Source organism: Falco cherrug, chromosome 18, assembly GCF_023634085.1.
Source record: "Falco cherrug isolate bFalChe1 chromosome 18, bFalChe1.pri, whole genome shotgun sequence".
NCBI lineage: Eukaryota > Metazoa > Chordata > Aves > Falconiformes > Falconidae > Falco > Falco cherrug.
This window is the reverse complement of record NC_073714.1, coordinates 4,232,202-4,249,650: the sequence shown is the minus strand read 5'-3', so window position 1 is coordinate 4,249,650 and position 17,449 is coordinate 4,232,202. Positions and strand designations below refer to the sequence as shown.

At 41.4% G+C, this 17,449-nt stretch overlaps 1 protein-coding gene across 2 annotated transcripts in view; it reads right to left on the bottom strand.

The window, feature by feature from the left end:
- The window catches only part of DOCK5 (dedicator of cytokinesis 5), an 85,796-nt gene that overhangs the window by 32,180 nt on the left and 36,167 nt on the right, over nucleotides 1-17,449 (bottom strand). For both annotated transcript variants that reach the window (XR_008729802.1, XM_055696121.1), the window contains exons 13-28: nucleotides 16,887-17,012; nucleotides 16,215-16,339; nucleotides 15,729-15,827; nucleotides 15,504-15,576; nucleotides 14,523-14,626; nucleotides 13,652-13,844; nucleotides 12,197-12,294; nucleotides 11,206-11,295; nucleotides 10,034-10,134; nucleotides 7,924-8,058; nucleotides 7,102-7,213; nucleotides 5,883-5,953; nucleotides 4,796-4,902; nucleotides 4,185-4,321; nucleotides 3,365-3,460; nucleotides 2,304-2,402 (exon numbers count right to left, since the gene is read on the bottom strand). Coding sequence is in view for 1 of the 2 variants with exons in the window: in XM_055696121.1 (XP_055552096.1) it covers nucleotides 2,304-2,402; nucleotides 3,365-3,460; nucleotides 4,185-4,321; nucleotides 4,796-4,902; nucleotides 5,883-5,953; nucleotides 7,102-7,213; nucleotides 7,924-8,058; nucleotides 10,034-10,134; nucleotides 11,206-11,295; nucleotides 12,197-12,294; nucleotides 13,652-13,844; nucleotides 14,523-14,626; nucleotides 15,504-15,576; nucleotides 15,729-15,827; nucleotides 16,215-16,339; nucleotides 16,887-17,012 (1,766 nt within the window). In the remaining variant the exon portion in view is untranslated. The remainder of the gene's footprint in view (nucleotides 1-2,303; nucleotides 2,403-3,364; nucleotides 3,461-4,184; nucleotides 4,322-4,795; nucleotides 4,903-5,882; nucleotides 5,954-7,101; nucleotides 7,214-7,923; nucleotides 8,059-10,033; nucleotides 10,135-11,205; nucleotides 11,296-12,196; nucleotides 12,295-13,651; nucleotides 13,845-14,522; nucleotides 14,627-15,503; nucleotides 15,577-15,728; nucleotides 15,828-16,214; nucleotides 16,340-16,886; nucleotides 17,013-17,449) is intronic.

Here is a 17,449-nt window from a genome sequence, read left to right as displayed (position 1 = left end):
CAGCCTCATACAGTATCTTCTATTAAGATGGAACAATAATGTATTTTCACTTCCCCAGTTAGTTAGGTCTTTTCTGGTCCAGTTTAAGAAGTACAGTTAAACAGAGGTAGTGGATGTGCAGTCAGACACAGGGTTTAGAACATTAGTTGTGCAAAAAGTAAACTGCTCCAAACAAAGCTGTACCACACCTTTAGACCTGGGCAAGGCAAGGTTGAATTGTAGAGTAAGAAAAAAGAAAAAGGAAAAAGAAGAGACATCATGAGCAAAAGACGATAATATCAAGACTACTGATCTCTACATTGTGGTCTCTACAGATACAAACGCGACCTATGAGCATTTAAATGGATCCTATTCTCTAAAAAGACAGCACATCAGCATTCACAAATGAGACACACAAAGAAGGTCACATGAGAAATAACCACCTTGCAAAGATCACCAGCCAAAAAAAAAAAATAATTCTGTTGAGCTGAACAGCTTGCTCTAAAGAATTGGCAAGCGACATCGATGTAGAGAGAAAAATGGGCATTTGGTGCTGCCTCAGTAAAAATCCTTTAGGCATTATTAAATCAGAGCTTGATGGAAAGGCCTGGACTTGACATGGGGCACCTTGAAGATATGAATTAACTTAGAACAGTGTTAAACCAACCAAGTAACAATGCAATGCCAGGGCTGAAAATACCACGGCAAATAAAACCCAACAATAAACAACAAAAATAAAAACTGTTGTGGCAGTAAAACAAAATGTAATGTTCCATTGTTATTAACAACTACTACACCACCCCAAACATGGGCTTACTTCTGTAGGTCTAAGGATCTATAAAAACTGGATTCAAAATTGTTATTTTCTATCAGTTTCTGTTTAAATGCTATGCAGGTAGTTTAATTTGTACGTAATTCACCCTCTTGATGTGTCTTTATATAGAAATGTTCTCCTACTTGAGTGAAAAGATGCAGCACTATATGGTAAAACAAGACATCTTCAACTTGCAAGCTAAGCTTCAATGTGAAATTTACATTTCAGGGAATCTTTTACACACCTGTTTAACCTTACCTTGAAGTTAAGTTACACTGGTCTCCTACTAGCTCAACTGCTCTTCAGGAAAAGGAAAAAAATCTGAATTGAGGCCTGCTTGACATAAAATACATTTCAATTCTGCCTTGAATCCACCTTTTTCCAGAATCCATCAGCTTTGTCTTTCTAGCGCCCTTCGTCCTCAGGCACAGCATTGCTACATAACCCTGCCGAAAACCTCTGCGTTCATTTACTTAATGAGCACCGGCAGAATTCCTGAATCTACCTCATTTTGGTTTTTCCTTCCGTCACAAAAAGTTGGGTAATCTAAAATCTAAAACTAGATGATGAGTGCTCTCTACAGACAGTGCAGCCAAGTGGCATTTCAGATGGAGAAGGGACAGAAATGTGTGTGTCCTGTAGGTGGCTATGTTGCTCAACAGATTGCAAGCAATTCCAACTGCAGGGGGGGGGGAGAAAAAAAAAAAAAAAAAAGAGATCACCTTGCCATCCAAAATGAATTACAAACACTGTCTTGTGGGTTTTGATCTAGCTTTTACAGGAAGAACAGAACCCCAGGCTCTTCCCCAGCCCCTATTTAAACAAGCAAGCATTTCTAAATTGCAAAATGAGGAGTACGGGGACAAAAAAATAAAGCCAGAACAGTTGCTGCGTCGTGCTTCAGAAACACGCATAAATACTGGTTATGGTTCTGACTTGTTCTGGGCAGTTTGAAGAAAAACCTGGGCACAACTGTTAATTTGAAGCATCTCAAAAAAAAGCCACCTAATGTTTCACCTGGTTTCATATTGAAAGTCTCGGGGAGACTCAAACAGAAGAGTTTTTAACACGGAGGGACTATTTTGCACTGCTGCCTACTAAAGCGTTTAATTAATCTCTAGAGGGGCAAGATAAGAGGGAGAGAACAGGATCACAAAAAGATACAGCGAGAGCAAGAGAGGGGAAAATGCTTTTCCTTTTATCTTCATTCATTCTTCTGGTTCCTGACTTTTTATTTGCACAGACTTAAAATAGCCATTAAAGGTGTTTTCAGTCAATGCTACAAATGCTATTCTCAGGCTCTACACTGAGTCAGCAACATCCACAGCGTATACCCAGCAGGGGTGATGTGAATATATCCCCAGTGGCTGTGGCATTAGGTGCCCATAACTCATTGCTGATGAGCACAGTATAAGCACTCCAAACTGAACACAGCAACTTGAAATGACCTTTTAGAAGCAGAGTGTAATTCTTTATGGACTGAGCTAATGCCTCAGCCAGGCTGACTTACAATAATGTCCTGCCTGGTTTTGAAAGTATTGATGTAATGGTTGTAATGGAAATCATCCATCTGCCTCAGGATGGCTGTCATGCAGGCCACAAAAATACCCTAGAATAGGAAAGAAACAAAATATTTGATTATTTTCCTGTATTAAGCACTGTAAGTTCAAAGTGTGGCATATGCTTTCAGAGCTCTGCCTAATCAAATATCACTGATCACAATCCTGCTCCTCCGTGTCCTGGCACTGGTCTGTGTGACTGTTTATCCCTCTGCCCCAAACCAGTCAGGACTTTCTAAATTTCAAATACAGAATCTAGGTATAACTTTCTTTCTCCCCAGGGATCACAGTTTGCAAGACAAATGCATCCTCCAAACAGTGTAATATGTATATATATATATATATACACACACACACACATATATATACACATACATATACAAACCACTTCATCATATCTTAAGGGTCTTTTCCAACCTAGATGGTTCTACGACTTTCAGATTTACTACAGCCAACTGTAATTCTCACAGCTGACATATTGGTAGCATTAACTCGAGCTTAGAGTTAGCAAAAATATGGTATTGCTATATATGCCTAGCTCTTGATTCTTCAGGCTTGCTGCACATGAAGTACAGGGCAGATTTAAACATACCAGCTTGCTTACACCTCCTAAGATGCCACACAATAGTCCGAAACGCCCCTTAGAGATGCCTCATCCTTCAGCATTTAATCCTATTCAGCCAAGGTGACAAAAAGAGCTTTTTTCAAGCAAAGACTCCTTGTGTATCAGAAACTGCACTGAAACCACATTCTTTGTGCACAAGGGCCCAAAGGAACTTGAAATCACAGCCAACCGTGACTCAGTTCAAACTGCTGCTGGAGCAGGACGATTTGTACCCTAATACCTGGTCTCAGAAAACCACCAAAAGCCACGTTTTAGTGGCACAGAAGCCCGGCAGGAAACGGAAAGATGATTTCATAAACCACTGCTACACACTGAAATCTCCCAGGAGAATCCATTCCACGATAACAAATGGTAAAGTAATAACTGAAGCAAGTAAAAGGCTCTCACAATGTGTGGAGACTGTCTGCTCATTCCAATCACTGTGCGGTTTATTCTCCGTAGCAGGCGTTCCATGATCAGCTGGATGTGGACAGCAGTGGGCCCCTGGGGATGTTCAATCAGGAAAATTTGAGTTCTTAATGTATGCTGCTCTACAGAGTGCTGCCTGTGTGGGAGGACTGCCCTGACAGTGCTTACTTGTTATTAGAGGATGCAAAAAAAGGAGATTTAAAACAGATGGGCATTTGATTCAAATACTGCAGGTATACACTTGGTGGAGAGCTAGCGTAATTATCTACACCAGCTTCATTAGCTCGTCCTGGCACAGCTAAACCAAAGCTGATGCCTTGATTTGGCTTTGTTCTCCCAGAACAGCTTTTCAGCTCAAACTTTTCTTTTCACAGCAACTAAGAATCTATTTCCATAACTAACGTGGCGAGTAACTGTGTTCTCCTGACTGAATAATGATCGTTGTCCCTGTTTCATAGCAGAAAAAATGAGAAACCAAATACTTTCATGACTTTATCCAAGTAATTCAACAAGCCACCAAAGCAGCTGGGAATAACATTTTGCTCCCTAGAAAGGAAAGTAGCAGCTTTTTGTACTGTAGTGATAAACCACCAGTTCAGCCCTTCATGGCTCCTTTATAGACACAGCTACTTTATGTGCAAAGAGATTCAAAGAACTATACAGCAACACAACAAGATTTCTGTGAACATCAGAACTTCTTAATTCTTTAAAGCGTTAGTTGAGAACATCTTTTTATTGGGCCGTAACTTCTCAAAAGAAGAATTAACCTTAATTTGCACCCGTGACAGTTCATGCTCACCACATCTTTCCGATCCAGGACTTCAAGAACATTGCTAAGTAGCTGGGAGCAGGCCTCATGGTCAGGCTTGTTAGAATTGTCATCCAACTGGCCACTTAGCTGATCTATTAGTAGTGGCAGAAGAGCATCTCTGCATTCTAAAAAAAGAAACAGAGCACCACATCTTGTTGGTCTCAGGAAGTTCTTCAGCATTCAGTATACATGAGTACCACAGAGTAGCCTTCTGCTTATAGCTTTATCTTGGACACCAAACTATGCTTAAATCCACTCGAGCTACCGCTAACAGACTGAACAGAGTCATAAATAAACTGTAATTATACATATTGCATCAAATAGCACGCTCACGCCTTCTGCTTCTGTCTAAATCATCACACGGGGTTGGGATCCTACAGCATTAGGCATTGTATAAAGACTGAGCAGCAAAAAAAAAGCTTCAGCTGTTCCATGGCAAGGACTATTTCTGAAGATGGATTTAATGCTAGACTGCCACACTAGGCTACCACTGATGAGTGACGTAAAGGCGTTAAGGGACACGGGAACCTGAAAGACATTTTTGTTCTTAAGGGTGTGTGGTCCCATGCAGAACCCAGAGACTTCAACGCACTACTTACCTGCCTGTTTGAACAGATCGCTCTCGACTATCTTGGTCATGCAGTTCAGCTTCTGTCGAACTAACTGGTTGTCGGGAATACTTTGGATAAACTTGCTGAAGAGGACACTAGCGTGCAAACCACAAAGTAAACAGATGGTCAGCACTTTCACTCAATGCTCTTCCATCCTACACTTAGGCTGCCCTGCACCAGGGCAAGTTTTGTCACTGTGTGGGCATGTTCCCTGCAAGTGGTCTCCAGGTAAATCACTATGGAGCCCTAACTTGTTTTCAAGGAACTGTGCACAGGACTTTTATAAAACCGAACAGTATTCAGAAATTGCAGGCTTAGAGCTCTTAAAATGAAGCTTGCAGCCCAAGATGCACCAGACACATCACAAAAGCTAACAAATAGGCAGCACTATCTGCTCTCCGCTGCCAGTGTAGATAATCGTACTTACTTTCATATGGAATGAGAGCAGAGGTTTGCAAACTTCAGCAGACGGCTGCTGAAACTTGAAAACACTGCTACATACAACAGCAAAAGCATATCCTTCCAGATGCCCCTTTCATCAAGAGTGATGACTCATTACAATCTGAGATTTCATTAAATTAAATTCCATGTACATTTGCTATCTGTCTACTGTTTACAAGCAAATTATTTGTGTCAGAACAAGGAGGCACGGTTGGGAGATTCTGGGCAAAGCTATGAACACCAAAGAACAGAAATCCATACAGTGAAGTTCCTGAATAAATACAACTTTTCTTCTCCTGACCAAAGCCTCTGCCACACTTTTTGGTTTAGGTCAGAAGCAATCATGAAGAATTGGTGGAAACTCGCCCATTCTCAACATATCACTCTCCAGTTGTCAAATTTTGGTATTCAGTAAAATCTTGAAGAGTCTAAGAGCGAGCAGCTGAGATGCACAGATTCCTTTGAACTAAACTGACTTCCTTCGAAGCACAATATGTGCATCATCATGGCACAATCGGAGTGGTGCTTTTTTTTTTCCCTTTTTTTTTGTTTTTTTTTTTTTTCTCTCCAGTTTTTAAAATTCTTCCCCACAGATGAGCTGGGTTTAGAAGACAAACAAATTTAATATGGTTACCTGAGCTCAACAGGGTCAAATACTAGTTTGACATCATTTATGATGCTTGGCAAATACTTTAAAGCTGCACCCTGCAAGCAAAAAAACACAAGGACATGAAACACACATGGAACCTAATTTAGACTAGGTAGTTCCTTCTAAAAGGGTGTCAAGTCTCAGGAACAATGCCCATAGATCACATGGCAAATCCAGTTTTCATCAAGAGCAAATATGCGGACACCTGTAGAGAACTGGCTTTAGATCAAATTTACACATCCAAAGAGCCTCCAGCAAGCACACATCTGCAGCGCAGAGCAGAAGAGGTGAAGGAGGAAGGATTCGTAGCCAAGTTCTTCAGTTTTCAGAAACATCCTGCAGTTCCAGGGATTAAATTCCTTAGAGTCTGACATGAAAAGCACTCGTCGGCTAAATTGACTCAGTGTTCTGCATGTGCACATAAGCAGTAACAAGTTATCTAGGTAGCAGCATGGCTTTCATGAATGCAGCATCCAGATGAGGTGCAAGAGCAACTAAAGGTCTGTCTGTGATGTGCTATGGCTGCAGCCAGCAGGTACTCTGACTGCGTGAGAATCAAAGTTGGGCCTTACATCACCCAGGTGCTCATTAGAAGTTTAGAATCAGTCTTTGCTTCAGAGAAAGGAAACAAGTTAGCTAGAAAAACTGAAATAAAGAAAGCAATCTAAAGGCCTCATTGCCTTCAGGAATTTAGCAGTCTCATTGCATGGCTGTTCTGCTCCTCTTCAGAGCACAGACAGAAGGTTCATAATCCAGTTGACACCAGAAAAACAAGCATGTATAAAATTAAAGATACATTTAGAAACCATTTGGTTTTTCATGACTTTCATTCCCAGCATTACACCGATTTTTGCAGTAGTTTAGTATTTCTATCTCCATCACCCTCAAGCTTCGTGTTACTGGCTAAAGTGCCTTCCACCCTGCAGCAGGCTGCATCTTCACTGGTTGTCAGCTTTCACCCCAGCAGGTGCTGAAGGGTTTTCAGCAAAGCCACAGTTCTCATCTTGATGTGATAAACTTTGGAGTTTAAATATTCCTTTCCTGCCACACACAGGTCATTAAAACAGACAATCAGAGGTGGTGTGACTCATCTGAATGGGTTTTATGTGCCTCAAAGCTCATCCCTTTCCTCTGGTCCCACCCTCCCCAACTGTATAATTTGATCTAATAAAAGGTATTATCTCTCCCTGCAAATTATGCATACCTTAATCTTGACAGCCTCCTCTAAAGGCCGGTCCATGAGGACATTGAAGGAGAGGAACAGCTTGCGTATTGCATCATTAAATTCATCCCCATCTTCACTTTTCCCATAAAACCTACAAAGAACAGAAAGGGCTAGTTATACCCATAAATCTAGGCTAACAGTGTCACAGTAGCTGAAATACTATTTTATCCTGTGGAACAACATCTTAATGCAATCTCCTTCTACAAAGACATGAGTGTAAAAACGGCATCAGGGACTCTGCAGTAATTTCCTGCTGTTACAAGGAAAAAGCTGTGCTTTTGAAACTGCCACTGCACAAAATTCTGCTTGGGTTCCAAGCTCATTCTGTGTTAAACAAAAACGCCTGAATGAACATGAGCAAAGGATGCCATACATTCACTGCAAATCTCTGAGAATGTGTTTTGAGGCTACGGTAAAGCCACTGTCACTGTCCATATCCTAACTGGACAACATGTCATCCTCACCTAACAAGTAAATGTGTGTGCATTTGTTTCTTGAAGTTTCTTAAAACGAGGAAGTCATTCCCTATTCTAAAAGAAACAATGGATTCCTTTCCAGCACTAGAATATGCTGCTTATAGCATGCTTGGGGCAAATAACAATTCTCCTCTTCAAATGACATTATTTCAATTTTCACTCAATTTATTTGCTCCAGCTGCAGGCAAAGGGCAGAGGGGTACTCTTCCTAATAGTTCCAGAATAGAGGATATGCTGAAGAATCCCCCCTCCAGCAGTGCTGACTGGAAGTAACTCCACTGACTTCCAAAAGGAGACAAAAGGATGGCAGCGACCTTGGTCTCACCTCAGGTACAATATTCGTGACTGAACAATGAATCGGAATAGGTACTTCAAGGCTTTCAGAGCGGCAAACAGCAATTCGGTCTTGCTGGAGTCATCAGCATTTCCCACGTAACAGTTTAGTACTTTGGTGAGTTTCCTTTGGAAATAAAACAAAAAAGAAAACTATTACAGAAACAGTTAAGTCCAGCTTGTTCCAGAGAGGAACTACAGTCTAATAAAACAGATACCACACAGGGGCTCCTCTTCACAGCCTATTTCCTTCTGAAATCCGGAATGCCAGATTTTCTGAGAATTGACAAAGTGGTTATGAAAAGTCTACAAATTTGTCTACTGATTCCAGCTTCTTGATCTGCTTTGCTTTTTCCCTAAAATGAACTGTTCAGGAAGCTGGAAAACCTATCACTACTGAAATGGCACTGACACCTTCTGCACGCGTTAGCATTCTCATGCGCGGAGCACAAAGTTCTTCTGAAGCAATACATACCGTGTGCTCTGAGAACTGTGGACAGAAGTTGCATAAACTCATTACCAGTATTTGCTAGCTAGTTTGTGCTGAATTAGAAGATCGGGATCTCCTGTGAGTGCTATGGCAGCTAATATTCAGGCAAAATCCTCTTCATTTAGCAACTCACAGCACCCAAAGCGGTGTGTAAGCGATAGCCAAGCATACAACAGCTTTTGCACTTGCTTGCTCTATTTGCCATGCTGCCGGCATCCAGTTCCCTGCTTTGTCAAATGCTGGCATGTGGAGCGCACGAAGGACGCTAGGTAATATTACAGTCCACGCAGCATTATGCAGATATCACATTGTCCAGCTAAACTGGAAAGAAAGGCAAGGAAACAAGCTAAAATACAACGCGCTCATCAACCGAAAAAATCTATTTACAGTGAAGAAGTAAGAATGATCATTCTTCCATCGGTTACAGGGAAGAAGGAATGGAAACCTTATGCAAGCAGTGACTGTGTGGCCAGGACAGGGAAGAAGAAAGCAATCCAGGAGATGGGGACTACAGACCTCTGTGGGATTGCGTTTCCTCACAGAACTATCTTTAGGCTGACAGCCATCAAAAGAGGCTGAATACTCAGGACTAGGAATCCAGCATATCAGTAAAGATGTATTTTTAGAGGGGAAAAAGACTTGGGATTCTGGTTTTGCCCTCCCTATTGGCCTCAGTTTTAATTTTTTAGTTGCCTGTTACCATAAGGGTAATGACCTTTGAGTTGAGGGGTGATAGAACCACCAGCTGGAAAGTCAGGAGATCCAGGCGTTATTCCTGCCTCCTCCACCTTCTCAGGTATCCTTGGGCACGTAAGCCATGACTAGCTACAGCACTCAAACAGATGCCTCACTTTAAGCACATGAAGTCAACAGGTTGACCGAAAGGACTAAATTTTCACATGTACCTAAATAAATTCTGTGCATCAGCTTTTCCTTCCCCGATATAATAGGATTAATGACTGTCAGCTGAATTTTTTTAACTGCTCTGAGTTCATAAAAACGCTAGAGGGAAACAGAACTACTCCCACTGTCCATACCCACACTTCCCAATGTGGAGAAATGCAAATTTCTTCTAAACAAATGACAGTCTATGTGAGACAGTTTCAATACCTAAGTGTAACCATGTAATCTGCATGTTTAAACCCTACCGTGACATTTAGCCCTTTTCTGAAGTCTGTGGCCTCCTCAACCTGCCTGGCTGTAAGCAGACAGTGGAGGTAAACACCAATCTTATCTCTGCTACCATCAATCCCAACGTTGCTCGTATTATTTCAGCCAGGTATGGTTTTGATTCTGCTCCCCTTGACCCCATAAAAACACATGAACACACCCCTAAAATTGAAGCACAGAGGACTACAGGCCAAAAGAGAGTCTGAATCACACAGTCTGACACGGGATTTTCCACAATAGCAGTGTCTTTTCCTTACAGCAAAAATTCTAAGAAAAGAAACTTTTTACAGTGTAAAGAGGGTAAGCACAGGGTTTCTTTCCCTCCTGAAAGAGGGAAGAGGGTGGAACACCCTTGTCTGGTCTGTGCTGCCTTTATCACATCAGTGTAGCTTACCGTGACTGTCAGTGAGGCTGCCTGTGGGTTTGTGGTTACAGTACTTACACGTAGGCCAGGGTTGCACTGAAGTGCTTGTAAATGTAAGTTTCAAGTACAGGGTTGAAATGCTGGAACTTGATGTCTCCGATCAAAGAAATAATAAATACCTGCCAAAAATTCAAAAGGAAACAGATGTACAGAGCTGTGCAATCTCTAACTCAAATGTAACTCAGTCTTTACATGTCACTTGTTTTGCTGGGTCATAATTTTTGTTTGTTTGTTTTCCTGATAGCATTAATGCTACAGATCATGATAATCGTATTCTAATAGTGACTAAACACTGCGGGGTGTGGGACTGCATCGTTGTTCAGAGGGAAGGTTACAGCAGCGTTTGGACAAAAACTTAAAGGGAGCTACTTCTCAAAGCAACAACAGTGATAGAGCAAGCAGCATTACTCACAGATTAAATAGGCACAGAGCTGCTGAAGGCAGTTTTTCAAAACTAAGAAATCATGCGTTTCAAGCTAGAACTTGAGATTTGGATGATTTATACTCACAGCAAACACTCAGTTCTGTTACTACAATGACATACATTACAGCCAGGACGCTCACTCCTCCCACCAATGTCAGCTGGACACATCTGACTTCACATTTCTTCCGGAACCATTAAGTACGTGTTTGTTGATCAGCATAAAGCACATGGCTTTGTTCCTGCACTGCACACCAAAGCCAGTGCCTTTCAACACATACCAAGCAGCCTCTCCAAAGATGCAGAAAACTCCTTGGGAAGTCTTTTACTCAGTCATTGCAACCCTTCTATCAAGGTTCCAGGGAGCAGCCATCCCTACCACCGAAGTACAGGGCTAGGATTTAGGGGGCATGGGTTCTGTTCCCATGTTCCCACAGCCACAAATCCTCCATCACCATGACCCTGAACAAATCATTTCATTTTGTGCTTCAGAGAGATAATACAGCTCTTCTCTTTGTAAGTCGCATTAACGCAAGATGTTATCTGAAGAAATTACTATAAATTATGTAAACATTTGTTACTGTTTTCACTGTGGTTACTAAAAAGCTCAATGCATATCTCAGTTTTAGCTCCTGAAAATGCTTTAAGAAGTGTTTAAATATGATTTATTTCTCAGAGCCCATCAGTCATCTAAAGGAAGCACCAGGAACAGACTGAAAATGTGGCTGAAAATCACATATTCTAAATCCTCAAGAGAAGACTCACTCACCAGTGCATCAAACACAAGGAAGTCATAGGTTTCATTTTCTGACATTTCCATCATTATGTTGAAAAGCGCATCAAGGGTGTCTTGCAAAAACTAGAGGGAATAAAAAATAGTAATAGGGTGGGGAAAGATGACTACTTTTGGAATCCTGCACAAGAGCCTACTCTTATGGATCATTTTTCCCCTTCCAGCCTAGCACAGCTGGCTGTTCATGAAAGAAACATTTCAAAAGGGATCGTAGTCCTCTATTCAGTCACATGCTTGCCATGATCATCACATTATTCCCCCTCACTATAGCAAGGAGGATCGCTTAGCAGCCCCGAATGGCCCCTCTTTTCTGTTCTACTGCCTATTTTTCTATAGCAAGAGACCTACTGAATACACTTACTTCTGTCCATATCATTTAAGCTTGCCCTGGGCCAAATCAGCCACCCACACTGTACTGAGGCATGACGTTTTACATAAAGAAGTTTTCAATGACACAGCATTTACTTCAGTTGTTCAGCAAAACCACGACCCTGTGTAATCCCAAAAGATCCACCCTTGGAACCACAGGGAAGTCTCACCTCCTAAATCCTTCAGCAGACTGTTTTCTATGGCACTTCCCACGGTACTCCAACTACAACCGCTCTGAGCCTCCTCTGCACCCTGCTCCTAGATCCACTATTCAAATCCCTATTCACAAAGGAGGCCCAGAGCCACTACTGAAAACTAAGCTAGGCTTTGAATGTATCTTCTATTTTGTAAGGATGCAGGGGAAAATAAAGTCACCACTCTCTCCCTGATCCTGGTAACATTTAACTTCTGTAATTCTGGTGAATTCCACTAATGAGCGCTCTCGGGGCAAAGTATAACTTTTGTTCTGTTGCTCAGCAGCTAGAAGGGCTCTCTCAGCTCCTTTTGGGCACAACACAATTACAACGCTTCAAGGTCAACATCAAGCACAGACATTAAGTGTTTGCCTAGCAAATGAGGCTCAGATCTCCACGCATACCTTTACAATTTCTCCTCCTTCCACCTCCATTAGCTTCCTTAGGTTGTGAGCTATGTTCTGGGAGTTAGAACGCCAGTTCAACAAACCCAGCAGGTCAACTAGCAAGGACAGAACAGCAGCAATTAGAAACAGACTACAAGAACACAGCTGATTTAACGAACAACACAGAACAAGTACTAGAGGTTATTTTCAGAATCAGCTTACAAGGAAGAGTCACATTGATGTACGGAATATTGCCCTGAAATGGTTCTTTTGTGTTGGCAAGGAAGTGAAGTTCTGCTATGAATGGAAATCTTACTGTAATTTGATTTGGTAGACAATTTTGCAGGCTTCTCATTCACTCAAAGAGAAGGTATCTCAAACTAGGAATTGTATTAGAGTGCGTGACTTTTCTTACTAATGCTTGTATTTACCTTAAAGCAACCGCTTGGAGACAGTTCTTAGTTAAAACTGAAGTATCTTGTATGAATGACAGTACACTGCAGAGCTGTTAGTTACAAACTACAGTTGAGGCTTTCAAAGGAGGCTGGCAGGTTTCACACACATCTTCCACGTTAATGACATATGTACATATCATCTCTGTTCCAAAACTGAATTAATATATGACCTTCACGTGTCAAGATATATGTGAAACTTAACCACCTTGACAAAGAGTGCCACGCTCAGAAACAGAGATTGTGTGCAGGAGGGAAGAGAGATGCAAACGTGCTTGGCCTGCACAGCAGACGGGATAACGAAAGTCAGATTCAGTCCTCATGCACGCGGATGTATCAGGATGGCATGTAACTGAAGCTGACTGGCCAAGCTCGAACGGTGAGCAGAACAGCTCATGCCCATCCCCCATCAGCTACACAGGTACACCTCGAGGGAGCCACTGCTGCTCTCGTTTTCACATGCCTCTCACCCAAAGTCGGAGTACGTTATACCCAGAGCCTTCCAGAGCTACTGGAAATCTCACATCATTTACCAGCCCGTACTCTATTCATTCACGTACATACATCATTCTTGTTTTTGACCGCTCCGGCAGCATGCAAAGCAGATTTAATGCATAACAGCATCCTGAAGAGTTCACTTCTAATTGCTACATTCTTAACAGGCAGAGGAAAGAAGATAATTAACCTTATAACATTTCTGATTCTGAAAACGCATATACACTTCGACTGACGGGTGCCATTTCTATACACGCAGACAAACCTGTTCAATTTAACATTGGTAGTTCTGATAAAACATTCATGCAATATGGTTTCTACAAGCTGCATAAACATCTCTGCAGCTTGTACTGCCAACATGATGCCGACAATGCTGCGACCGGGCAGCCACTGGCACATGAAACAGCAAGATTAAAGCTAAAGCACTATGCCCACGCATGCTGCAATGCCAAAAAAATTGCATTAAGTGCCCTCTTTACTTCAAGTATACAGCACGATACAGCTAGGCTGCTAATGCAAGACCTACCGTTCTGTGTCAGTTTGGTGGAGCAGATCAAAGTGGCAATCTGGAAGCTGTCTTTTGTACTATCCTTAGTGGGTGTGAAGTTGGCTAGATGGTGCAGGTTTTTCCCCGAGGGGGTCTCCTTCTCCTCCACCTCCGTTTTGGTGCAAGGAAGAGTTAAATAGCATTTAGCATCTTCCATTTTCTTGTTATCACCCTGTTGGTTGAACACAGCGAAGACAAGGATTATCTCACACCGAGCACACCTCATCTGACCTCTTGCAGTTCTCATCTGCAGACACCCTTCAACACAGTACGGTTCAACAAAGCCTCCTCTGGCTTTACACACCTTTTCATGTCTATATAGCTGTTTATTCACGTTGTCTGTTTGGGCTTCTAATTCTAAGCAACAGAAGCTGCCCATACTGTTAATGAACAAAGCTCTTTTCAGAGTGATTCAAGCCACAGATCCCCCCCAGCACTTTGTAGCTTTCTACTGCAGCGCGTGAACTTTTGCCTCTTCCTGTGATTAAGAGCACCAGGACTCTCTCCCCACCACACACTGATCCTCCAAAGCAGGTGTTCACCAGGCTGGTTTGTTGCACACTGTCTAGGTGAATGATGTTAGAGGATAAATGCTCTATACGGGTACATACAAGGATGTACCAGATTTGTGTCCTCGCAGTCAGAAAACCCACCAGTGAAAGCAGAGCTGAGGGTGATTTATTAATTAAAAAAAAAGAAGAAAATGAAAAAGATTACTGTCCTATGATCCTAGAAAAAAAATCATAAAAATCTCTGCTAAGTTGATGTTTACATTGCTAGGAAAACAGTCAGCCAAGAGAGTTGTTTTGATTAGTTAAACAAAAGTGAAAACTGCAAATGCCCAAGCTACCTTGTAAACAATCAAATTGTGTTTGCCATCTTGCAGCGTTGTTCCATCGGCGTTCATCAACTTCACAAAGCCCATACCAAAAGCTCTCTCAGACTTATCCCTAGCTGAAAACAGAAAGAAAAATCTTCATTAGGAGTTGTCTTATTTATGCTCATACTATTCCTAATGCAGCTCTCTAACTACATGCAGCTGCTTCTTTTTTTAATAGCATCACATGCCAACGCAATGGAGCTAGCAGACTTTGTGACCCACAGTAGAAAAAGCTCTTTCTTTCCCTCTTCTCTCAAGGCACTTCGCAGGTATCTGCAACTACACAGAAAAACACCCTCTCTGAAGAAACTTTCACCACACTGTTTCAGTGGTTAATTGTGCTGCTAGATGGACATACATAACAGTATAGATATTTAGGTTGGGATTTTGCAAATTAGCTTGTGAGGTATGGATGTGGAAGTATGTCACTGCATATCCCAGGTACCTCAAGAGAATTTTTGTGAGAGCCTTTCAAAAGGCTTAGCCTCACATTATCGATCTTGTTTCAGGGCTCTGAAGTTTTTTTAATGGAACTTCTGGTCATAACGTTCTCATTAGCCTTTCATTAACCTAATTAGAAATCCTCCTATAGGAAGACCATTAGAAGCCCACCAGGCCTTGCACTGAATTTTTTGAAGGCCTTGAAATAAATTAAAACCCTCCCCATACCCTAAGAAGCCAAAGCAGCAATAAGCACTGGCAATTGTCTTTCAAGTGGGCTATTGTGTTGCTCTCCATCCAATTTCAGTCTTAGAGCAAAACCAGCACCAAACCTTTTATTTTATTAGGGCTGTAAAAAGTTTGCATTATTCCTCTTGGCTTGCAAGAAAATCCACAGCACTGGAAATAAGTACACATGCAAGCCCTACACCTTTGCTGGATATCCAGAAAAATCTCAAGGAAAGTAGGGAGAATACCATACTCCTGCAGATCTTCTTTTCTGATACTTACACTCCTGTGATGACCGATGACGGAAAGTGAATCTTAAATGGCAACGACTGACTTCTTCTATTGCAATGGACACCTGCACGTGATAACACAATGAAAAATGCAGCACCAGAATCCTCCATCTCTAGTCAATTTACAGGATGTTCTGTTACTGATGCACCTACTGATTTTAAATTAGTTCCATTTATTACACAAAAGGAAGCAAGACTGTAAATTACACACTCCTACCTTTACAGTTTCATACCAGCAAGGCTGCTTGACTTGATAATAAACAACAGACTTATATTCGGAGACACCTTCGTAACCGGCACCAGGATGGATAGCTTTCTTTGGACAAAAAGACAAGGGGGGGGGGGGGGGGGGGGCGGGGGAAGAAAAGGTAAGGTCTAGAATGACAGCAAGTAGTATATTGGGTCAGAAATTTTCAGAGCATATAACTGTCAGAGTTAGTCAAAGGCTATGTTTCAGACTCAAGGGAACTGAATACATGTAACCTCTTGGAAAGTTGTACAGAATCTTTAAAGATTCGCTCACATCTCTTACTAATTTTTATTTTTTTTAAAAAAAGATCAGTAACTGTTCAAATTTGGTCACTGAAATCACCTGTCTTATCTCTTGTTCATTATCCCACAGTTGATGAGTAAAATCCTATGGACTGAAGCCACCATCTAGCAAACCCAGCAGCCCTGTGACCTCCTGCAAAGGCCATCATACCTCTTGGAGGTTTCCATCTTCATCATGTACAGACATGGTGACTTCCACATTCTTGGGAGTCTTCTTCTTCCCTTTGTCAAACTCCCCTTGTATCAGGGTGACATAGATATCATTTCGAACATCACCTAGAAGTCATAGTGCTTAATGAATTTTTTTCCTCATACAGTTAGTTTTACAGGTTAACATTTAACATCCACGGGTACCATGTTATCCGTATCTTCTTTAGCTTTTACCAATACCAGTTAATGAATGATACCCAACATCACACCATTTCATCTTGATCTCAAATTATACAGAATCTTTTAAAACGTACCATTCTCCTTTAAAAAAATAGTTACATAAAGACAGAGATTTATAAAATGTAATGAGCTCTATAGGGCTAAATCTACTTTGAAGGATTAAAAAGCAGCGTCAAACCTATATACAACAAAAATGTCTCTTTGACTAAACAGAAATCTTCTTCCAAAAAGTAGACAAACTATCATTATTCAGTATAAGAAAGGATGCTTAGAAGTTTTCACTTTTTAACAAAAAATAAAAGATTGGCTGTAAATTTCAAGAAAAATGAAAACAAGTTTTCAGACAGGTTACAAAAACCTGTTCATAGCATATATTCTAGAATTCCAGCTGGCCCTTTCACTCCGTGGAAGTGTAGAGGCATACGGGACCTACCTGGAAGGATTATCTCAGGGAATCCCATTTTGCGAGCCACAGCAGTTGATCTATCTACAAGGTGGGAAAAATCCTTTTGAACCTGTGCTAGATCGCCAGGAAGCAGTTTCAGAGAGACCCAAAGACCTAAGAAAAGAAAGGTAACACTTGTTTACTAAAAAAAAGTACAAAACTATGAAATTTAATCCCACGCTTAACACAAAACTGTTTCTTCATGTGATCTCCACGCAAGAATGCCCGAAATATCCCAAGCTGGTTCTCACTTGTCCGGTCCTCTATCCCCCTAACACTGAATAAGACCTTACTGGGAAGTAGATTCTCTGAAGTAAAATAGAAACATTCTGAGGCTGATCTGCTCACGCATGTGCATAAAGGCCAGACACTCACGCAAGAGCAGAAGAATCCTGAATAATGCAGTTTAAACCCAAAGCCATTTAGAATGTGCAATCAGCCATGTTCACTTAAAAATATTTTATGTCCATAGACACACTTTTCTCTTAAAAAAGTTACATTACTAGCAAATAAGTCATCAGCTCGAGAAGCTCTTTTCACACAAGGAAGAA